The sequence below is a fragment of the Sus scrofa genome, chromosome 16, assembly GCF_054392235.1.
Source record: "Sus scrofa isolate SSC_HxYL_T2T_F1_AM1 chromosome 16, Sscrofa_HxYL_maternal_Yorkshire_Landrace_v2.0, whole genome shotgun sequence".
NCBI lineage: Eukaryota > Metazoa > Chordata > Mammalia > Artiodactyla > Suidae > Sus > Sus scrofa.
This window is the reverse complement of record NC_139398.1, coordinates 74906560-74931036: the sequence shown is the minus strand read 5'-3', so window position 1 is coordinate 74931036 and position 24477 is coordinate 74906560. Positions and strand designations below refer to the sequence as shown.

The following is a 24477-nucleotide window of genomic DNA, read 5'->3' as shown; positions in this document are numbered from 1 at the left end:
CTTCTTTCCTGTGGTTTCAAACTCCAGCCAATGGTCTTCCTTTCTCTCCTTGGGTCAAGTTCATGGTGACTTCTGGCTCTCTAGGCTATAGACCTCTCCTTAGCAAAATTTGAGCTAATGTTTTCTGATGGCTACTGATTGCCAGACACTATACTAAGCATTTGACATGTTATTGCATTTAATATCTGCAACAAATCCAGGATGTAGTTTAAGGGTGAAGAATTTCTGACTATATTTTGATGTTAGGAGGGTCTGGATAAAGCCTAAATTCTGCCCTATCAATCATCTCATCTACTTTGGGTTTCCCAGAGAGATGGAGGAAATGACAGTGGAAATGGGACCAAACAGCTGCTTTATTAATAGTCACACAAGTATTATATTCTCATGCACATTCTGTGTTAGAAGCTGAGTTGGGAGAAGTGGTTTAGGCTCTGGGCTAGATAAAGCCACCTAAATCCGTTGTCTAAATCTAAATCTTGGTCTGTGTGTGCTCAGGTGTGCTGTGGAAAGGGAGCTGGGGAAATACATCTAGGTTCTAGAGGAGTTTCCTCTATTCAGATTTTAGATACTGCCACTTAGAAGAGAAATGGGAGAGCAAAGCATAAATCTTTGCTTTTAAAACACTGTTACTCCACCCTCCAGCAAATGTGGCTCAGTGAATGGCCTTGACTTTTGCCAATAAAATAAGCAATTCCTCCCTTACATGGGTGGGGAATGTGGCTAGAAAGATGAAAGCTCGGGTTGGTCCTGGCATTGAAAAATTTAGAGTTTAAGTGACTGTACATTTAAAAAAATTACTTCTTGCTAATAATGGTGGAGACATTGAGTCAATGGTTTATAGAGATTATTTTAATTTACATGACCCTGAGAGAGAGGTGCTAATATTGGCCCCATTTTACAGAAGTTGAAATGGAGGCTAAAGCGATTAAGTAACTACAAAGTGATTAAGTAAACTACATTTAGTAAGTGCCAGATCTGAGACAAGCCCAGGTGCAATGCCAAGGTCCTTGACACCAAGAATGCAGTAAGATATCACATTTTATACATCCTTGTTGAGGCTGCTTTAATGTACTCTCCCCTTTGGCACTACTTTGTATAGATGTTTCTATAGCTCTGTGACTTTCAAGGCCTCTTGCATGTCATCTGCATACATTTTCACAAAATAGACCATAGAGAGATTATGATCACTATTTAAAGGTGAGACAAATGGGGCCACCACTGCCGAGGTGGATTCATTTAGGTCATGTAATTAATTAGCGAAAGACCCAGGATCAGGACCTCTGGTTTCCTCATTCTCAGGCTTTCCTATGGGGACACCGGCATGGAAGGCAACTGACATACAATAAAAACAGGCAGCAGCTGGGTCTGTCCTCAGCAGACACTGCCACGGCTGGGAAACCCGGTCCTCAGGGCCATGCTGTGGGAAGACTGATCCCATCCTGAAGCAGCTGGACTTATTTTTATGTTCTAGCAGCCACCTGACTTACACAGAAGAGAATCTCCAAGTCTTGGTAAAAAGTCAGAATTGAAAGATTTCTAAGCTGAGTCATTTCTCTCCTAAGTTCCTGACATTTCTGGAGCCTGGTCTTTTTGATATCAGCTGAAGTTACACAAATAACCTTTATCTGACATGTGAACAAGCTGTGAGCTGATGTGTTTTTCTCTGCCTATTTGAATGCTGCTCATCCTTCAATGCCCTCCTGATATGCCACCTCTTCAGGGAAGGCTTCCCTCGGCTGGCTTTGATGATTTTTGCAGGCAGATGTGCCACTGCAGCGCATGCATGACTATGACCCTTTGTCCACAGGCAGGGGACACTGTAGCTGTTCACAAGTTCTGCATGATCTCTGGACTGAGAGCCCCTCAAGGGCACACAGGGCCTTCCATGGGAGCATGTGCAATAGGATCTGACTTAAGACCTGCTAAGCAGGTGACTAAGAGTGTGCTGAAACCCTTGGCTTTTGTTGCATTACAATAGGGGGACAAAAACCTTCGTGAATTCCCTTTGGTTCACACTCCTGCTTCCTTATTGCCTGTTTTCTGAATACAAATAAAAATGTATGAGGCTGGATGGAAAAATACAAATCTCTTGCTGGGTATGGTTTCTAGATTCATTAAATTGAGCCCTGGGAGAAACTAAGATAATACAATTCCGAAACTAATCTCTCCTTGAAGTTATTCCATAAATCTGATTAATGGGTCACCTTTAGACCACAAGCACAGTTGCTATATTAAAAGAAAATGCTGTAACAGGGTTGTAATTCTGTTAACAAGGCTTCTGCCGTTTGCAAAAAGATTCTCTCACAGTATAAACAAGTCAGGCTGAAAGATGCATGGGATTAGGTGGAGCAAAATTCATAGGGTCCTAGTATTCAACTGCACAAAAACGACATTTTGCATCAGTTTCTCAAATATGTGAATCTGAGACAAAATGGATTGAGCTAGTGCTTGAGATATAAGCTTTCATGCTGTGCCTCAGCAAAAAGCTGTCCTCTCAGATCTTGTATTCTTTGCCTGACATCCCATCATATCTCATCAATATTTGGCAAAAGGAAATGCTCTTATGCACCATCAGTTAAGATAAGTATGTCTGTTCCTGTTAATATATGGAAAACAATTCACAAGTGTCAAGGCTTAAAAACATTTTAGGGTGACGGTATTAAGTACATGGAGGTGGCCTCTCCAACAACTGTTCCTCCTTCTCTTGGAAATATCTTATTTTTTCATTGGGGTTTTTCATCTTCCCTGGGTAGCTCATATGCTTTCAGGGAAGTGACTTTCATGCTAGGTTCTTTGGTTCAGGTAATTAGATGATCTCATTTCCTGCTCATAGGTACAAGGGTGGGAATGTGACCCACTGGGGTCACTAAGAATTGAGAAAGATCTGGTAGTAAGCTTCCTGGACCTTCTAAGAATGCTTCCAGAAGTACTTTTCTTTCTCCTTTTGTGGTCTATTATATGTAGATGTGAGGGCTGGAGCTGTTGTAGCTATCTCATTGCCATGAGGGAAATATGTCTACAGGTAAAGATGATACAGAGGGAGACTGAATTAAAAGGACAGCTAAGTACAGCATCTAGAATGCTGATTGGCTGACTGAACCATGTCTGACCACCCGACAACCTCAGAGCATTTGTAGTGACCTAAGTAACAAAGTCTTTTCATTGTTTAAAATTGTTTGAGTTGAGGTTTCTGCTTCTTGCAGTAGAAGCACCTCAACTGACACAGCAATTAACAAAGTTGGATAGTTTCTCACTGAAGGTTCTCCCAGGACCTTTATTATTAATGCACACTGTTCAATTGAAGAGGCACATCAAGCATACTATTTCTCAAATGTATTTGGCTTTTATAGTTCATCTCCTAAGAGACGATCTAGTCTGACTCTGAAGTTTTGCAAAAGTAGAAACCAAGATCCAGAGATTTAAACGACTTTTCTAAGCTCTCATTAGTAGTTAGACACAGATCTGAGTCTAAAGGATAGGCCTCCTGACATTCAGGCCTGTTCTTACTTCAAGCTCATACCCCCCTCTCTACTGAAAGATGTTCCCTCACTGACGATGAATCTCAAAAGAAGAATCTAATTACTCTTTTGGAGAGACTCCAGATTTCCAGGGTATTATAAAGCAAAAGTTGCTCACTGGCAAAATATGAATTTTAGGTCAAATAAAATAGGTCTGAAGTGTTCGAAAAAAATTTATCAGTTACCAACACTTAAAAACCACCACTTATTTCAAATAAAAATATTATTTTCTAGCTCCCCTAATAAAATTCAGACAATCTGGAAACACTGGACCTATATTCCCAGACGGAAACCAGCTGAAGTGCAGTGGACAGCCCTGCCTCCTAAGAGGAAGGCATGGGCTCCCCAGGTTGCCATAGTCCCACCCCTCCCTCTCTCATCCTAACACAGGTGTTGAATGTCAGCTGTCATTCATCAGTACACGAAGAGTATTGCTTTCCTTTTTATATCCAGTCTATTTCATTCAATCAACTGGCTTCTTAGTCAATTACTTTGTAATACTGGAAAAATTAAAATTTCCCAAATTGAGATATTAATAGATTTTAAAGAGTATTTTCAAGATTGTCTAAGTTTGGAACAACACAGAGTCCATCAGAGATGAGCAATTTTCTTTACTGTGATCTTTTCATCTTTCTTGGACTATGGGTGCAGAAGAGCCAGGATACATTTTTCTGTCTGTGTGTGTGTGTCTTTTTTCAGAGACTATCTCTTTGTCACTATTATTCCACTGAATACACTTCAGGAAATATGGCCATAAAGCCCCTTCATGTAAACAAGAAGGACTGACTGTATAACATAGGGAAGTATACTCAATATCTCGTAATAACCTATAATGGAAGAGAATCTGAAGAAGAATATATACCTCTCTCTCTCTATATATATATATACACACACACATATAATATATATATAACATATAAAACTGAATCACTTTGCTCTACAGATGTGACAAACACATTGTAAATTAACTCTACTTCAATAAAAATATGAATTTGTTTATCCCTTATCAATAACCATAAAGCCTTCCCACATACACACTGCATGATGTGTGCTTTTCCAAGGTAACTTTTCAGTCCTGACAACTATGATAATCAAATACTGAAACAGAGTGAACATAGAAACTTGTTTTCAATACTTTGTCTCTGGGTTAAACTATGAGAAAAATACTGAAGAATGATCAACCTTATTATTATTACCCATGCTCATGGCATATGGAAGTTTCTGGGCTAGGGCCTGAACTTGAGCCACAGCAGTGACCCAAGCTGCTGCAATGACATTGGTGGATCCTTAACCCTCTGTGTCACGAGAGAACTCCAAACCCATTATTATCACTAAATATTTATCAATAATAATTTTTGAAGGATTTCTCTGAACTTATATTATTAGGAAATAAAGTAATATTCTTTGTTTAAAAAAACAAACTCTATGTCCCTCCCCGTCAGTCAGCCTGGGGACAAATGTCTCTTTTTTTTCCTGGATTGTTATCACCTCAGTTTTCTGCTGTTTTCCTGGAAGCAATTTTGAGAACAGAATGACAGCAGCCTGGCCTGTATCAGTCCAGCACCCAGCACAGGTCAGCCTGTGGTCTGGTCGACTCTGATATTATCCCCCTAAACGTGCCCATTTTTCTGGACACAAGGCCCAGGATATCTGGCAGAGCATGGAGCACAGGACCAGGCTGATCAAGGTCCACATATATTCCTCCTCAAGCTTCACCGTGAATCTTCTATGAGAAAACAAAAAGCAAAAGAGAAGGTAGAAAACAAAAGCTGGTGGGATGCACTGGTGAAAAGAGAAAAACAATGCTTTCTTAAGAAAAAGTCCCTTTAGGTGGCACCCTTATCAGTTGTCTTCTCTCTCTATAACTTCCTTATTCAAAGGTGAGGAATGACTAAATCTCAGCTGGAGGTATTCAGAGTGCTAACAACATTCAAGACAATTAGATCCAGTTGGAAAAAAAAACCCCAAACCTTCAGATTAATATTTTTAGATATGCAGTTGTGGCCCTGCAGGCAAAGACTAGAAGCTCATCTTTTGCCGAGGGGAGGGAGGGCATGGAGGTTCTCTTAAGGGTGCCCTGGAGAAAACTCCTCAGGCTACATGATCTCCTTAGAAGCTTCCTCAGGCTACAAATTTCCCTGTGGAGTTTGGCTCAGAAACCCTCTCATCAGTCAGCTCTAAGACGGTCAGCTCCCTGTTCTCCCCCAGGGAAGAGAACTTCTCTTTAGAAAGAAGCAGCTCCTCAATAGCTACAGCGTACACCTTGAAGCGAGCCTCTTTCATTCTAAGAAGGACCAGAGCAAGTGCAGAACTTCTGCTGAACTGGCATCCTTAAAATCAGAGGGACGATGCTTCTTGAGAGAGATGAATGCTTTCCTTATGTGGCAGAAAGTCAAGCCCTTACCCGCTTCAATCACCAAAGTGACTGATTCACATAAGACTTCTCATTATCAGCCCAGAAAGCACCCTGTGTCATCTCCTTCTCACTGCAAGTCCAGACACCACTCCTTTGCTTCTTTCTGGGTTACAAGAACCGTCACAAAGTTGAGACACATGATAACTCTATTTTCTTCCCTTACTGACCGAGAGCATGTCCTTTTCCTAAAAACCCAGTTGGTCATTCACTCAATGGGGGTCTCTCTAAAACAATGACTTGTATAAAATGATGTTAAATAACATGATGAGACAGGTGGTGAACAGTTTTGGTTTGGACTGGGACAACATCAGAGAGAAGGCTTCAGGACAGGCATGACGGAACTAAGGCGAGTTTTACATTCTGAAAATAAAGCAATGACAGCTTGCGTATTGAGAATCTGTCCTACGTCAGGAGCAGTGCTAGGCACCTTCCAGGGATTATCACATTCAATTCTCAGAACAAGTTTCAGTCTCAGGAAAAGTTTCAGTTTTACAAATGACAAAATGAGTCTCAGAGAGGTTAGGTCATTTGCCTAAGTCACACAGTTAGTGACTGCTGGAGACAGTGTTCAACCTAGGCAATTTGTCTCCAGGGCTGGTTCCCCTAATACAGTGCCTTACAGATTTTTCTGAAATACAGTGATGCCACTTCTCTCTGAGGGTCTCCAAATATGCTCCCATGTGCTCATGGCCACACGGGACCCAAAATGGATATGAATTTATGCAAAACTCTTCAATGTTTAATACAACTCGCAACAGCAAAGAAAATGTCACATAATAAAGATCTAATCTAATAAAAATTTACTCAAGCCTCAGTTTTTTTTTTTAAGGCCCTACTCCCTACTGTGGAGAATCGAACAGCTTCACTGCAATAAAATAATGTGGTCTCCCTACCCCCTCCTTCCACAAAGAGCAGCAGCAGTGTCTTCCCCAGGGGTCTCCCTTTACCTGCTATAGACGAGGCACTCTCGGTTATTGATCACTTTGTCAGATTTGTACCTCCGGAGGTCTTCCCAAGCATCCTTGAAGGCAGTGATCGCCAGGATAACACAGATTGGTATCATGCTCACCTCAGGCTGGAAAGCATTGACCACAGGGACAAAATTCAGAACTGCAATGCCCACAAAATAGAGATTGGCAAAACGGTGTAGCTGCTCAAAGATGTTCTTGGGGATAAAGGACAAGACTGTGTACTTGCTGGTCTTAATTTGATTCCCACGGTAATGTCTGTTGGGGTTCTCTTTGTGGGCCCATCCTTCAAAGGGCAGGTTGGAGACCACCACCCACTTCTTATCTTCTTTTCTTTTCTTCCTTCTCTTGCCTTCCTTTTTCATCTCTGCTCAGTTCTGTCTCTTGAATTCTCATAGCAGAGCACTTGAGTTCCCTGTGGAATGAGGTCCTTCCCTGATCAGTTCTATTGTTCAGCTGCCAGCAAGCGATGTTCCTGACATCTTTTACTTGTCTTCTCTGCTGAAAAATTTTTTTCTTCTTTCAAAAGGAAAACTGAAAATAAAAAGCTGGTGTACAAACGCTAGGGGAGAAATATGACAAGGAAAGAGCTTGCAGAGAACAGGTGTGTACCCACCAGGTCACTTCCTTCTACTTGTTGAGACTCCACCTGTTGGAATGCAGACGTCACCCACAGGTAGCTTCCTTTTCCATCCCAGGCAGCCAAGAACAGGTGCGCCAGCTCTGGGTCCTAAAACCTACCTGGTTAAATTCCAAGAGCCAGGACTTTAAGCCAAGAGCCACGGATGCTTTAAAAACAGTTGACATTTTCTTGTTTGGGAGGCATTGCACATCACTCTTCAAAGAGCTATTCCTGAGCTTGGTCTCCTGAGATGATTCAGTCAAGTTTAGAGATTAACTATTGACCTTACAACCCTACTTTTAATATCATTAACATCCTTAGGTTTAATAATATGAGTGTTTGCATGAGTTAAATTAAGGTTTCTAAATCTCAGCATTACTAACATTTGGGGCTGGATTGTAATACTTTGTTGTGGGAGGTTGTCCTGTATATTGTATATTTGACACCAACCTTGGCCCTTTTTCTTTTTTTTTCCTTCTTTTTTTTCCCCCTAGGGCCACACCTGCTGCATATGGAAATTCCTAGGCCATGGGTCCAAATGGAGTTGCAGCTGCCAGCATACACCACAGCCACTCCAGATCTGAGCCACGTCTGTGACCTATACCACAGCTCATGGCAATGCTAGATATTTAACCTACTGATCAAGACCAGGGATTGGATTCACATCCTTATGGATACTAGTTGGGCTCGTTACTGCTGAGCCATAATGAGAACTCCCTCCTTGGCTTTTCTTTACCTGCGAGATGCCAGTACACCCTCCTCTGCATGTGGCAACCAAAGAAGTCTCCAGACATTGTCAAAAGTTCCTTGCAGGGGAAAATCTCCCTGGATGAGAATCACTGAATTCAATGATTTTAAGAAAACATAATGTGAGAAGAGAGATCAATTTTTTTGAAAATGCTGATAAGTTTGCACAACCCATCTGCCACAGAGAAAACAGAAGAATGCTTTCCCTTACCTTTCATATATCTGGATGCTAGAGCAGTTTATCTCTCTATCAAAGCGATGTCTCTTCAAGTCCTCCATGCCATCCTTGACCATGATGACAAACAGGACAATGGCCAGTGGCACCATGGTGATCTCCTTGTGGAAGACTTCCATGGAGGGCATCCAGTTCAGAATCACCAGGAATAGGAAATAGAGGTTAGCCCATCTGGAAGGGACAAGCAAAACAGGAGTGGAAACCACAAAGAAAACTATACTCGCCACACCATTTCCTCCCTACTGTTGGCCCTTGCCAACTAAAACAACATTTTCTTTCAGTGTCACCTCAAACATCATGGTAAGAGAGTTGAAGTCAAATTTATTTAAACTTGGTTCCTATTGTTTAAGAGTTGTGTGACCTTTCTGAGCCTTTTTGTCTTGTATAAAATGGGGATAGTACTACCTATTTCAAAGGGCTCTTATGAATATTATGTGGGATAATATTTGTTATGTACACATTAAAGGGCTCCAGAGAATAGTAGTGACTTGATAAATAGTATTATTAATTATAAAATGTAAGATAATTTCTTGGTGCATATTTGCTTTATAATTAAATGATGATTTTTGCATATATTATCTCAAAAGAGTCACTTGAACTTTAAGTTTTCCAAGGGCATTTAGCTCCCTCTTGCCACAGTGCTTTTGCACATGAAGGTCTCAAATAACGTTCTTCTGGTTCCCCTCTCTGACTTTTCTCTGTCTCCTTCCACTTAGTTAACGCATTGTCTTCTTTCAGGTTATACTTCCATTGTCTCTTCCTCCTAGAAGTCTCCTTTGACTTTCTTAACTAGGCCAGATTTCCCTGATACTAACCTTGGAAGTATCTATCTGAATTATAGTTTACATCAATTTAATGTATAATTAAATATTAAATATATAATGTATAATTAATATCTGTCTCTTTCTCTAGCCAATATAGTCAGGACACACACTGTCTTTTTCTCATGTATCTCTAACATATAACACATGACCTAACATGGAATAGAATCTGATATCGAATAAATGATTGAATGACAAAGCTTCTCAAAAATGTATTCATTTGTTTTTCTGTTTTTTGTTTTTTTTTTTGCCACATCTATGCCATGTGGAAGTTCCCAGGTCATGAATCAAACCTGTGCTGCCATTGCGACCTGCACCACAGCCGTGCTATGCTGGATCCTTACCCCTCTGTGCTACAGGGGAGCTTCCTGCTTTTTTCTTTTAAAAAATATTTATTTTCCTAAGACCTGGATTAATTTCAAGGCTTGCTTCAAGACGCAAATGGTCTTCTTATAATCATTTATTTATTTATTTACAGGATATTTATATAATTATTTTTATTCATTTTTTCCCCATTGTAGCTGGTTTACAGTGTTCTGTCAATTTTTTACTGTACAGCATGGTGACCCAGTTACATTTATTTATTTATTTACTTACTTACTTATTTTTGCTTTTTAGGGCTGCACCCGTGGCATATGGAAGTTCACAGGCTAGGGATCAAATCAGAGCTATGGCTGCCGCCAGGCACCACAGCTCACAGCAACGCTGGATCCCTGACCCACGCAGCACGGCCCAGGATTGAACACGTGTCCTCATGCATACCAGTGGGATTTGTTTCCGGTGTGCCACAACGGGAACTCCCTCTTCTATTCAGTTATCTGTCATGTGTTTACTTTTTTTAACCTTTTTTTCATGTGTTTATGTTTAAAACGTAGTAAACCTGCATTTATTATGATAAGTAGACCCTCCATGACAATTTAAGTGAACTCTCTGGTCTTCTATTTCTGTTGCTCCAATCTGAGATAGCAGTTATCTGAATGATAATTCTCTTGTCAGTGTGCACTCAGGCAAAATTCCTTAATATAAAGAGTATGTCTTAAAAAGTACATTGTTTAGTTGATTTTAATGTTATAAAAAGGCACACGCTCCATATAATTACGAGGGACGGGTGTTCGGATATTAAAGGAAAGGGGGCCCAAAGGGCAGCGTTTCTGAGTTCGTATGAGTGGCAAATACATGGTTAAAGCTCACACTGCTCAGCAAGTGCTGGGGTACCTGTGAAACTGCTCCCAGAGATTCTGGGGCAGGAAGGTGAAGAGGGTATACTTGGTGGTGCAGATTCTGTTGCCGGAGTACCTCCTGGAGAATTTTGCCCAATCCTGGTGGAATACGTTGTTGTTGGGGAACACGACCCGCTGCTGTGCCAGGTTGTAGTTCTGTGCCCCCTTCTCTGGGGACAACAGTGGTGTGGCTTCCGATGGAGATGGGGCGAGGCCATCCCTGACCCGCCACTGCCACCGGTGCCAAGATGAGTCCACCGAGAGGGCCATGTCTGGCAGCAAGCTACAGTCTGCAAAGGGACACAGAAAGTCACTGTAGTCAAGAGAAAGAGGTGATATGTCAGTACAAGAAAGGCTTAAGAGAAACAGGTGGCATGGTGGTTCTTCTACGTGTCCCCTCAACCATCCAAGGCAGACTGTGGAATATGATGTAAGAAAAACAGTGTCATGCCCCAGAGTAAGAGAGATTAGGCCAATGCAACTAAAACAGGGATAAGTGCCATGAAAGCATCTATATTAGGGGAGAGTGCTGATGACCTCATCCAGACTACCAGTGAAATTGTGGCCTGGTGGGCTATGACACCAGAGGTCAGAATTCTAGCTCAGAATTCCTTCATAACTCCTGTCCCTCTACCTTGCTGGTGGGCAGTTTCCTCATCAAAATATGAGGAAAGCTCCTCTTTCTTCTTTTTCATATGCTTCTTATAGAAACAAATTGGAAAGTACATAAAGGAAGTTGGAGACATGTCTTAAAGGGAAAGATATTTATTCTTTAGGTTTTCTCTAGCTCTAAAGTTATCTTATACTAATGATATTTTGGAGAACCTCATGTGTGGTCAGGACCTCACAGGAGAGTAACAGGTGGAGGACAGGAGAAAGTATCTTTCCTAGGAAATTTGGGGCTGAGGTAACTGGGCTGTGCTGAATGTGGTTCCATGAGTCCTGCAGGCTTTTCCTGATCTAGATTTTTGGGGGTGAGGGGGTAGCGGGGTGGAGGTTGGAGACTCTTTTCCTCCTCTCCAGGACATTTGGTAGTGTCTGAAACTGACACTTAGTCAAGCAGATGATCTTCCTGGATGTAAGAAGGATTCTGTTTTATCTAGGATCTTTCTATCTCCAAGTTCTTTTAATGGGACTTATAAGCAAGACTTCCAGGGTCTTATGGCCAAATATTGCTTAAAGACCCAGAAGAATGTATTCAAATACATATTTTATAAGGTTAGAAGTTGTAGATAGTGGTGCTTCTCACTTAGTAGGCTTGCAGGATGATTTTCTTTTGAATAAGTGGATAAGTGAATGTCAGGTATTATTATTATTATTATCACTTTGGGGGGGCTGTGGGTGCGGCATATTGAAGTTACCAGGCTAGGGGTTGAGCTGTAGCTGTAGCTGCCAGCCTACACCACAGCCACAGCAACTCCAGATCTGAGCCACATCTGCGACCTTTATCACAGCTCATGGCAAAGCCGGATCCTTAACCCACTGAGCTGGGACAGGGATCAAACATGCATCCTCATGGATACTAGTCACGTTCTTTACCACTAAGCCACAAGGGGAACTCCAACATCAGGTATTATTAATCTTAGAGTGAGCAACCTCATCTGTCATGGAAAATGTGATTCACTCAAGGAGAAAATGTTCCCTTTCTCGTTTAAATGGTAATATTTTACCTTTCTGATGCTCCTGTGATCTGACCCTTATCCTCATTCTCCTCATGACTTTAATCAATCCAAATGATTTCCAATTCACAGACCACAAGGCTAAAAGAAGCTCTTCAGAGTCTTAAGTGAGCCCTTGTACCAAACATGAAAAAGGATGCCATTACTGATGCCCAACATAATGTGACCCAAGGCAATATTACGACAGCTGGTAAGCCCAACATAGTAATATATATCTTCTTTATCATTATTAAAATAATGCCCCTTTAGTGGGTTCTCTTTTAAAAATATTATTATAGTAAAAGAAATGGAAATGAGATCATTCATGAATAGAGTTGAAAATGCAAACCAGAAACCCTGCCTTGGCTAATGCCATATACAGCAGACGTCTCTCATTTTTAGGTGATAAGATTTTCATAAAGGAAGATTGGATTGGCATGGGAGAGGCAGGTGTCTTAAATGAGGTTACTTAGAAAGTCCATTTATCATAATTGTGTTCTTTTTCTCCTTTATTAACAATGTAAAATAAGCTTCCTTGAAAATAAGGCAGATATAAAACAGATGCCAAACTAGTGGATGAAAGTCTGATGAGCGAATGGACATTTGCATAGTGTCAAAGTATCTTTCCTTCAAGTTATTTACTGCAATAGTAAACAAACACACACACACAAATAATCACTTTGTAATGGAGAAATGGGGCAGACACTGCCTTACCCACGAATTCAAAGCATACATCACTCATATTGGGATACCTCGTTACCTGGGGCCTCCTGATATGACATACTGAGCAGGACATCCATTCGGTGGTAGTCACAAAGAAACAGTGAGACGTCTCAGATTGGGGCTGATCTACAAAATACCTGGATTACATTTTTCAAATATCACAGGTCAAAGGAAGGCAGAGCAACTGTTTCTGATTAAAGACTAAAAAGATATGACAATTAAATGTAATGTGTGACCCTGGATTGGATCCTGGACTAGGGGGAGATAAAACAGGTATAATGGACATTACTGGACAATGGGGAAAATTTAGGTAAGAAATGCTGATTAGAAACAGTAATTTAAGGTTAAATTTCTTGATTATGATAATTATATGGCAGTTATATAAGAAATTGTTCGTGTTTGTAGAAAACCCATCCTAAAGTAGTTGCGGGTATATGTGTATGTGGACATAGCTTGGTAGGAGGTTGTGGAAGGGTGTTCCAGGCAGAAGATCTGGTTTTAGAAATAGGAAGTTTATAGCATTGTCCCCTAGGGGACAGGAAGTGGGGAGAAAGAGCAGCAGAAGTTGAGGCTGGAGAGACAAACACAGGCCAGGTGGCCTATGAAGGCTATTAATTATGCTGAGAGTAAGAAGTTCTGGAGAATTCCCTTCAAGGAGGTGCCGTGATGGGAGCTGTGGGTCCCAGGCTCTGTTCTGGCCAAAGCACAGAATGGCTGGAGGGGCCAAGACTGGGGACAGGGAGGGAGCTCCTTAACCCACTGCTTCCCTTCTCCAGATAAAGTCCTGCTTTCCAAAAGCAGAGCAGGGAACAAAGTGGATTGTGCAATCCTTTTATCTGAAGTGTGGTTTATGACTGCTTTCAGAAAGGGCGGGGCACATCTGAAGCAACTCTCCAAGGCCCTTCCAGTTGTAAAATCTCTCCTTGCTTCTAATTTCTTGAAATGACAACTTCCACCAGCAATAAACCTGAGGAATATTGAGTTTTGCTGATTAACACTCAGATCACCTCTGGCTTGAAGTAGTAATCCACTCCAGCACTTATTATCACTTTTCCACTGGGCAGATTGTCCCCTAGATGGGGGGGGGGGGTGTGTGTGTGTGTGGCAATCGTATATGGTGGACCATTAGCCTAAAATACTGAGTTAATTACAGTTCACTGAGAAATTCTCTTCTTATTCCCAAGCTTTCTCCATTTTGCCTGGCTCACGTTTTCAATTAACCCTAGTTCTTCTCTTTCACATTTTAATGAACTCAAGTAAACCCCATCTTGAGCAAATTCCATTTTTATTGTTACAGGTCAATTAACCAGCTATTCACTGAAGCAAAAACTTTCTTATTGAACCCTTGTTTTGTATCAGGTGAGTAGAACCTAGACATCCATCACTTTCTTCCTGGAGCTTACACTCCAGTGAGGCTGGGAGATTTTAAACACACACTCAGAGAAATAAATATATCTTCACCAACCAGGATAAGTGCCACAAAGGAGAAGAGGGTGCAGTGTGATGGCAGGACAGAGGGATGTGACCTTATCCCTGAAGAGGTGGGGCTCTGTGTTTCCCACTGTGGCACAGCAGGTTAAGGACCTGGCATTGTTTCTGCAGAGGCTCAGGTAGCTGCTGAGGTGCAGGTTTGATCCCTGGCCCAGCACAGAGGGTTAAGGATCCAGCATTTTGAGGTGGGGCACATTGAGCTGAGATCAGGGGATGAGAGGTAATCTGATGGAATAGTGAATATGTGTGTATGCATGTGTGTTAAGTGAGCAACCTAGGAAGAAGCCACATTTGCAAACTTCCTGTGGCTCAAGCAAATATGTTGAGTTTCAAAATGGAAAGAAGACCCACATGGGGTAAGGAAGCAGGAAAAGCAGTTACTAGAGAATTATTTCTCTTTTATGTACAGTCCTCTAAAAAGTATATCAGATGGTCAGAACTATGCAGGGGGGAAAACTCTATAAAATTAAGTTTAACCTACACTTTCATTCTTCATAAATAGTACCCTATCCTAATATTAGAATTAATTAGAATGTAAGAAAGTTTGGTCTTCAATTAACCACAGGATTTTTTTTTAAAGTAGGGTAGTTTTTTTATTTTTCAAGAAAAATATAGTGGATTTACAATATTGTGCTAATTTCTGTTGTACACCACAGTGACCCAGTCATACACATATATACATTCCCTTTTTAATATTATCTTCCATCATGATCTATCTCAAGAACCACAGAGGTTTTTAAGGCACTTCACACTGAGGACAAATTGTATACATCTCACAAAAACAATTTCCTGTTAGACACTGAGTTAAACAATAGCCACTTTAGAAGAAATAGCCTGGGGTTAGCACATCCTCAAATCTATCAATCATATTAGTTTCCTGCAAATCGCAATCATTCCTGAATCACCTTTCTAGTTCTTGCAATTGCCTAATATCTTTTTTTTTATTAAATGCAATATATTTTATTTCAAGTCACCTGCCTTTTCAAAAGCTTAATCAACTTTGGCTTTGTGCTAAAGCACTGATATCTGAAATTAGGTAGGAGTTTAGGGGTTTGACGTAATTTTTTTAATAGGCACTAACAGGATCTACTTTTTTTTTTTTTTTTTTTTTTTTTTTTTAAGGGTTGCATCCGCTCGCCATATGGAAGTTCCCAGGCAAGGGGTTGAATCAGAGTTGCAGCCACCTGGCTATGCCACAGCCACAGCAAAGCAGGATCTGAGGTGCGTCTATGACCTACACCACAGCTCACAGCAATGACGGATCCTTAACCCATCGAGTGAGGTCAGGGATCGAACTCGTGTCCTCATGGACACTAGTTGGATTTGTTACCACTGAGCCACAACAGGAACTCCCAGGAACTACTTTTATTAAAATAAAAACTATTGGCTTGTTACGACAACATTGTCCTAGATCATCTGTATCTCTGTTGTCTGGGAACCTGGCTCAGAAACATCACTAGTCATTCAAAAGTGTCAGTCATTTTTATTATTTGAGGCTTACCAACTAGTGCAGGAAAGACTCAGAACATGTTTTGCAAGCTTTTTGTTTGCTGCTCAAAGAAGTTTCAAAACAACAAAGGTAACAACAATAAAATACTTTTCATCAACCCTGAGTTAAATAAAAAGTCCAGTGACCAGATTCCTATTCATTCCCCAAGCATTTTACTAGACCAAGGAAAAATTTGTAAAAAAAAAAAAATCATCAATTTCTTACGCATTTTGCTTTTTCATTTATTTTAATTGGACTTGTTTGAGGAAATGGATATCCCGTTTATACAGTCTTCTATCTATTTTCACCCATACACATTTTACAGATGAATAAACAAAAGTAAGGGAAATAGAATCATTCCTCTCTAGAACCTACCATTTTTTCCTACTCCTTTTCAAGAAAACCTGTATTTACTAGAGGCCGAGATATCCTTTTTCTCCTCTCCTATTTTCATGTTCTGAACCTAGAATATGTCGCATTTTTGATAAGGTGATGTTCCTTTTTCCTTTTTATTCTCACATTATTAATTTGGTGGCATTTTATATCCAAGAAAATATGTTTAGCTGCAGGCTGGAAACCAGACATCATGATTTGAAAGATGCTTACTAAGGTTTTCACTTCTGGGACCTGCCCAGGCAAGTTAAGCAAAGCTTCATGCAAAAGGAACCGCCAAATGGAAGAACTTATCCTGCAGTAGAGTTCAGCTTGACCAGAAGCCTTGGGGACAGCTCCACTTCAGAGCCTTCATTTGCCTTGAACTCAGCTACAGGAGTCTACATACAGCTGCTCTCTGCCATCAATTCCTGTAAGCACAAGACAGTGCTCTGTCCTTCCCAAAGGGAAGAGCAAGTGCTGTGATTGTGCCTCATTCACAGACTATAAAATGTGTCCTATAATTAGGATGCCAGATGCTGACTTCCTCTAGAGAGGAAGAAATATTGAATAAGAACAGAGTCTGCAGGCCCTTGCACAGGATGGGGTGGGGATGGCTGCCTTTACAGGTTAGTCAATGTGGGGACTAGTGTGAAAGGGGACAGAATGAGAAAGAAATAGCAATCACCTCAAATAAAATTAACCAAAGGATGCACTTCTGCAGAAGATAATGAAAATACATGACAAATAAAATCCTATAGAATGGATCTTTGTGGGAAAGGAACCATCAAAGGGTTAATTTTTTCCCTTTCCTTTCTCTTTTGAGGGCCACATCTTTAGCATATGGAAATTCCCAATTCCCAGACTAGTGGTTGAATTGGAGCTAGAGCTGCCAGACTATACCACAGCCATAGCAACACTGGATCTGTGACCTACACCATACCTTGCAGCAATGCTAGATCCTTAGTCTACTGAGCAAAGCCAGGGTTTGAATCTGCATGCTCACAGACACTATGTTAGCTTCTTAACCTACTGAGCCACAAGGGAACTCCCAAAGTGTTGGTCTTTACAAAACATACTACCATCAGCATGCCACTCTCAGCATCTGTTCATCGTGCATCCTTTAGCTAATGCTTTTTATCCCTGATTGGTTTTCTCTTAGCTCCTCCATTTATAAAAGCCTTACTCCAGAAGATTTTCAAGGATAACTACTTTTTTTTTTATAGGAAAGAAATAGATTTATTAAGACAGGACATTTATAAGAGATGCAAGTGGGCAGGCAAGGAGGCTCTGCCCCCAGGATCCAGTGGGCTACAGTTTTATCATCCAAGGGGTGTGGGATAGGACAACTACTTTATAACAGACATGAAGATGTTTCTGCAGCCTGCCATGTTAAACGCCATTACCCTCAAGTTCATTAGCGTTCAGGCCATCACCAGTTATCCAGGAAACTGATCTCCCATTTGGTGTATTTGGAGTTCAAGCCTCTTTCATGAGTATTAGGCAGGGGTGCCCCACTGCCTACTTGCCATCTCCACTTCTTTGCTGGGTATCTTGAGCATTTCTAGAACACTTAGATCTTCTCCAAACATTTCTAGAGCACTTAGATCTTCTCCAAACGTTTCTAGAGCACTTAGATCTTCTCCAAACATTTCTGGAACACTTAGATCTTCTCCAAACGTTTCTAGAGCACTTAGATCTTCTCCAAACATTTCTAGAACACTTATGTCTTCTCCAAACATTTCTAGAGCACTTAGATCTTCTCCAAACGTTTCTAGAGCACTTAGATCTTCTCCAAACATTTCTGGAACACTTAGATCTTCTCCAAACATTTCTAGAACACTTAGATCTTCTCCAAACGTTTCTAGAGCACTTAGATCTTCTCCGAAGTTCACTTTGGTTTCAGTGGTCCTTGTTTCTATGAATACCATCTCCATTTACCCAAACGTTACTTTTGACTCCTCCTTCATGTGCTCTAGCCCATCTATATTTTTATGTTCTATCAATCTTTGCCTTCTAAATATTCTTCAAATCCATCTGTTTCTCAACATATCTACTGCTTCCACTCTAATAAAAGGCATTTTCATCTCTTGTCTTGAATGATTGCAGCAGAGTTTTAACTGGTTCCTGCATTCTTGCTTGCTCCCTTTCCAACCTGGCCTTCATGCAACAGCCAGAGTTATTTTTCTAAAGTGTAAATTAGATCATGTCTATTCTCTTCTTAATATTCCTTATGATTGCCTTTATAAAGATTGGGTCTCTATAAAATTCAATCTTCTCACTGTGGCCTATATTTCTTCATATCATGCTGATCTTGCCTACCCTTTCTTTACTGCTCAGTATTCTCAGGCACTCCAAGTCTCTCTCTCTCTCTCTGGTACATGGATCTAGGCATTTAGTAGTTCCTTTCCCTAAAAGCTCTTTTTTCATTCTTTGAATGTTGGTCAGGCTAAGCTAGGCTAGATGTGAACAGATAAAGCCCCAAATCAGTGGTTTAGCACACCTATGAAAAGTTTGCAGGTCCAAGTCACTCACTTCCACCCAGTGACTCAGGTATCTAAGCTCTACCCACCTTATGATCTCAACATGTGGCTTTAAGAAAAGCCACAACAAGGACTCAGAGGTGAATAACATTAATTCATTCATAGTCAAATGGCCCAAACCAGTCACATGACCTCATCCTGACTGCAAGGGAGGCTGGGCCACTCAGGAAGCACACAGAACCTTGGGCAAGCATTGTCCATCTCTGCCAAATCCTAGATAAAAAGCCACATCTTCAGAGAGTTAAGTATCAGATTAATCCAGTGAGGGCTAGTGGAGCCATGTGGCAGAACGACAATGGGCTATGCAGACCTGTCATCATTACTGTTAGCTGAAGAAAGGGGTTTTATGTTTCCCAAACATTCTGACACCTTCTCCTTGGGTGTTTGACTTCACATTTGAGGCCAAGAGAGTAGCCCCTAAACTCTGGCCCTTAAATATTGCCCTGAGGTAGGCTGCTGCAAGAGGTCAGACAATTAATAAATGCTCCTGGCATAATCTTTAGATGGAACACAATTATACGCTGCATACACATGTAAGCCACAGTTTTAAAGTGTGGCAGATTCTATTAAGATGGATATATTGTAAATTTGTTTAAATGCATTATGGATTTCACAATGGAATTTTGCTGCTACATTTTCTAAATCCATGAATATAAAATTATAGCAAATTTCAGGTGGACGTTATGAAACTTTTTGATGACAGACTGGATCTTTGGGCTCTGAAAGCTTGGAAACCTTGATATAGTAGAGGAAGCCCAGGACTATATGCAGGGTATCTGGCTCAGTGTTGAGAGAAGGATCTGTAATGCAAAATTCCTGACCTAACAAAATAATTGGAAAGATGAGATATATACACAGGAAAGTCAACTGGATAAGCTAGTAGTGGAGAACTGAACAGATGTAGACAGCAAGGAGTGGAAGTTGTCAGAGAAGGATGACAACCTGGATGGCTGGGTAGGACAAGGCAAGCTTCTTGGATAAGAAGAAATGGCCAATTAGTGAACATGAGGGCTTGGGTATCTGGAAGCTGCCATGAGTCCAGAAGGTGCAAGAATAGGCAAGTGAAAAGCTCTCTCACTCTCCGCACCTCTTACCAACTGAGTCAGGACCTGGGTCTGGGTGGGAAATCTGCACTCCTCACCAGTTTCCAGATCATTCCAGGGCAGGTGTTGCCAGAGAACAAGCCTGGCAAGGCCCTGACTTATGCATTCATATATCTGCTCTCTACTGAAAACGACCTTTCCCCATTTCTTCCCCTCTCTTCCAAGCCTGATTTCCCAAGTATCTTCCTTAATGAAAGACAAAAGGTCTTGGGAAATTAGAAGACAATATGGGCAATCCTGGTTTTGGAAGAGGCAGGTAAAATGAGATGCATAATTTAATGTTTTATATCCCTCCAGGCAGAAATGTGATTTCACTTAAAAGTTGTTTTATAGATTCTTTTGGTTTGTTTTACAGACAAAATAATTAAGTTGGGTCTAATTAAAAGTGAATAAATTGCTCACAGAAGCTGAATAAATCAGTGCCGAGCTGAAGGGTGAAAAAAGTTGTTCAAAGTCTGTAGGGCTGAAAGCAATTAAAAGACAATAGTACACACTGACGGGCTCAATTCACTTCACTCAAAACATATGCATGCTTATGTGAGTTACATGCTGATTAATAAGCCCAGGAAAGCCTGACATGGGGGCAGGCAGGGAGCAGGAGCTGGAAATTCAGCCAGAGCTTTCTTCAAGGTCAAATGGACTAGTCACCTGGCAGAGAGTGCAGGACCAGATTTGTCAAGTGGGGTGAGAAAAACAAATATTTTAGCAGGTGCTTCCAGACTTTGCTTAGGGAGGGAATCCCCTCTGATTAGCACTTAGGATGAACAGCAAGGGGATAAGGATTAAGGGGATGAAAAAAGGAAGAAAGAGAGGAGGGATAATCAGTTGGCAAGAGCCATGAGAAATCAAGATTAAGATGGTAGCAAGGGGCTTGTGTTGTCAAAAAAGGGCAGAGGGACTTTTTTTAAATTGAGGTATAATTGACATATAACATTATATTAGTTTCAGGTGTATAACGTAATGATTCCATACTTGTACACTTTACAAAATGATCAGCACAAGAAGTATAGTAAATATCTACAACCATATATAGTAACAAAAATTTTTTTCTTGTGATGAGAACTTTTAAGATCTACTTACCCTCCTAGCAGCTTTCAAATATGCAAATGGTACTATTAACTATAGTCACCATGCTGTGTATTACATCCCCATGAATTAATTTTATAATTGGGAGTTTGTACCTTTTGACACACTTTACACATTTAAGCCCCAACACCCATCTCTAGCAACTGCTAATCTCTTTGTATCTATGAACTTGTTTTTTGTTTTAGATTCCACATGTGAGATCGTATGATCTACCCATGTTTTCATACATGATGATTTCCTTCTTTTTTAGATGTCCTTCCTTTTTTATGACCAAATAATATTCCATTGTATAAATGGTACTTTAAACTATTTACTTAAAAATATGTGTGATATTATAATATCCATCCATGTTACTTTAAAATTGTTAGTAAAATTTCAACACAGCATGGCCTTGTCTGGCTGGTACCACTTGACTAGGGTAGAAGTCTAGAAGTGAAGGAGCTGTCCCCACACCTGGCTCAGTGCCAAGGGGAGAAGATAAAAGAAGAGCCACAAGAAAGAGTAGAGACTGGGACACTTGCAAGTGCTGGAAATGAGAAGCAGAGATGAATGTGAGACACGCAAAGCCCAGAGGAATTCACAGAGCTGGGGGCAGAAGCAGGCATGGCAGAGGGTTTTCCATAGGAGAGTCCAGGGGTTGAACCTGCAGCCTCTAGATACTCAGCGGGTTTGTTACTGCTGGCCACAATGGGAACTCCCGGACATCTCTTAAGAACATCAATCTCTGCCTTCAAATAAACTCATTATCTTTACTCCTACATCTGCTCTGACCCCTATTTCCTATCTCCATGGAATGGCAATGCTATCCTTTCAGGTGCCAAGCTTTAGATTCTCCTCTCACCCAACACATACAATCAATGACCAAGTCCTGGTGACTGTAACCTATATGTAACTGTCAGTTCTGTTGACTCTTTTCTGGGCCCATTGCCAGCACACCAGGGCAGGCCACTCTCAGCTCTCACCTTGAGTACTTGAATGGTTTCATCGTTTGTCCTTCTGCTTCCAAAATTTGCTCCCCTCCAATTTATTTTTCCACAGTGAAATCAGAAAGACGTCATCAAATTGTCAATCCATTTATGTCATAACCTTGCTTGAAACCCATTCTGGATTTCAATTCCCTCTAAACAGAGTAAGGAACAAAACTTAAACATAATTTACAACTCCATACCTCCATGAACTAGAGATGGCCTCTATTTCTGAACTCATCTTTTGTTTATCTCTCATTCATGTTCTATTCTAGTTAGAGGGAATTATTGTATTGCCTTTTGTATCTGTCTCTCCCTGTCACAACCACCATCACTCCTTGGCTCCTATCCCCCCAAAGCCTAGCTAATTTCCATTCTTTTTTTTTTTTTTTGGACTTAGATGTTGCCTTCCCCGCATCCTTTGTTCTGAAATGTGTTGGGGAGGCACTACTCATGTGCCTCCAATGCTCTGTCCTTACCTCATTTTAGCAGTAGTTCTGTAACTGAGCCTATGTACTTGTTGGGATTGAGGGTTTCTGCAGGGTAGTCACCACTGTGCTCCTGTGTCTCATGGAAGTGGTCACAATTCTGCTCCCATGTCTCTTGGAGGTGGTCAGCACACTGCCCCAGTCCCTCATGGAGGGGGTTGCCACTCTGCCCCAGTCCTTCTTGGGAGCAGTCAGCACTTTACACCTCCTTTCCCAGAGCAATGATAGGCACCCAGCCATGCTTGATTTTTTTGATGAGTAAAAAATTTATAGTTCAACATTATTTTTAGAAATTTCAAAGAACTTCAACCCTATGACAAGCATACCTTGGAGACAATGAGGTTCAGTTCCAGACCACCACGACAAAGGGAATATTGCGATAAAGTGAGTCACGTGAGGTTCCCCCCAACTAGGGAATGTAAAATGATGTTTACACTATATTGCAATCTATTAATTCTCCAGTAGCATCATGTCTGTGGCTGTGGACTGATCAGGGTGGTGGTTGTGGCAATTTCTTAAAAAAAGCAAAAACAAAGTTTTCCATATGGACTAACTCTTCTCTCACAAATGATTTCTCTGTAGCATGAAATGCTGCTTGATAACATTTTACCCACAGTAGAACCTCTTTCAAAATTGGTGTCAATCTTATCAAACTCTGCAGTTGCTTTATCAACAAAGTTTCTGTAATGTGCTAAGTTCTTGGTTGTCATTTCAACCCTCAAGTTTAATGTCTTATGTGGGTGTGCATGGTGGAGTCCCCAGACAACTGCAACAGCAACATCCAAGATCACAGATCACCATAACAAATACCATAATAAAGAAAAATTAGAAATAGTGGGAGAATTAGCAAAACATGACAGAGACATGAAATGGGCAAATGTCATTGGAAAAGTGGCACCAAGAGACTTGCTCAAAGTAGGGTTGTCACAAACCTTCGGTTTGTAAAAAAGGTAGCATCTGAGAAGTGCAATAAAATGAAGTATGACTATATTCCATTTGACCCTGCAAACACTCCTTTGAGGTAGGTTGTTGAGTCTGTGTGATAGTGGTTTTCCCCAGCTATAGGTTTTAATTTCCTCAATATGCCCATTCCGGAGAATCTCTCAGTGAGGAAATTCAGAACTCGGAGTGGAAGTCCTGTTCCCTTGTGACCAAGTTTTGAGAGTATAATTAAAAATAGTTTGGGAGTTCCCATCGTGGCTCAGTGGATGAATCTGACTAGTATCCATGAGGATGCGGGTTTGATCCCTGGCCTTGCTCAGTGGGTTAAGGATCCAGCAGTGCTATAAACTGTGGCGTATGTCACAGACATGGCTTGGATCCTGCGTTGCTGTGGCTGTGGCATAGGCCAGCGGCTGCAGCTCCTATTTGACCCTTAGCCTGGGAACTTCCATATGCCGTGGGTGTGACCCTAAAAAGCCAAAAAAACCATTTCTTTTTTTTTGAACAAAGCAATCAAGGTAGTCTACTAAATAATGTCAATATCAATGACATCTTTTAAAATAACAGTAAGTATGGCACAATTTTATTCAGAATCTGCTCCTGAGAACCTTTGCATGCTTGCTTCTTCTAACCTAAGAAACTTGAAATTCATTTTGTCCCTAATGTCTGTTATGAAACATAATAACAAAACTGTTCTGATTTATGACTCAGGGCTTTTGATTTCAGGCTCCACAGATCTCAGAGACTCTGAATGATGGAGCTTATGAGATGGGGAAATGATTAGGGAAGTGTTTCTGAAACTTCCTTCCCATGACACAGTTTTACGTGTCCTTAACTCTGCACAGGAAGATTTCTGATCAGAGTATTTGTAACAAACTGCTCTCACACCTCTCAGCAAAGGCTCTCCCTACATACCTTGGGTACTGTTCTAAGGTCACAATTCACATGCTTTTAATTATTCCTCATCTTTCAGGATTATGTCATACATTCTTTACTTCCAATATGTCTTTATTCCTAACAGTTTGGTTCCTTGTTCTCTTAGAAATGATGTGATATTTGCATGTATTGGA

General features: G+C 40.9%; 1 protein-coding gene across 4 annotated transcripts in view; it reads right to left on the bottom strand.

Annotated features, from left to right (window-relative positions):
• The window catches only part of ATP10B (ATPase phospholipid transporting 10B (putative)), a 348489-nt gene that overhangs the window by 124595 nt on the left and 199417 nt on the right, over positions 1-24477 (bottom strand). For 3 of the 4 annotated variants that reach the window (XM_085001864.1, XM_021076903.2, XM_021076902.2), the window contains 2 exons: positions 10543-10837; positions 8483-8677 (listed from right to left, as the gene is read on the bottom strand). In XM_085001864.1, coding sequence (XP_084857990.1) covers positions 8483-8677; positions 10543-10837 — 490 coding nt within the window. Of the gene's footprint in view, positions 1-6881; positions 7564-8482; positions 8678-10542; positions 10838-24477 lie in introns of those variants that run through there. The other variant, XM_021076904.2, reaches the window with a different exon arrangement.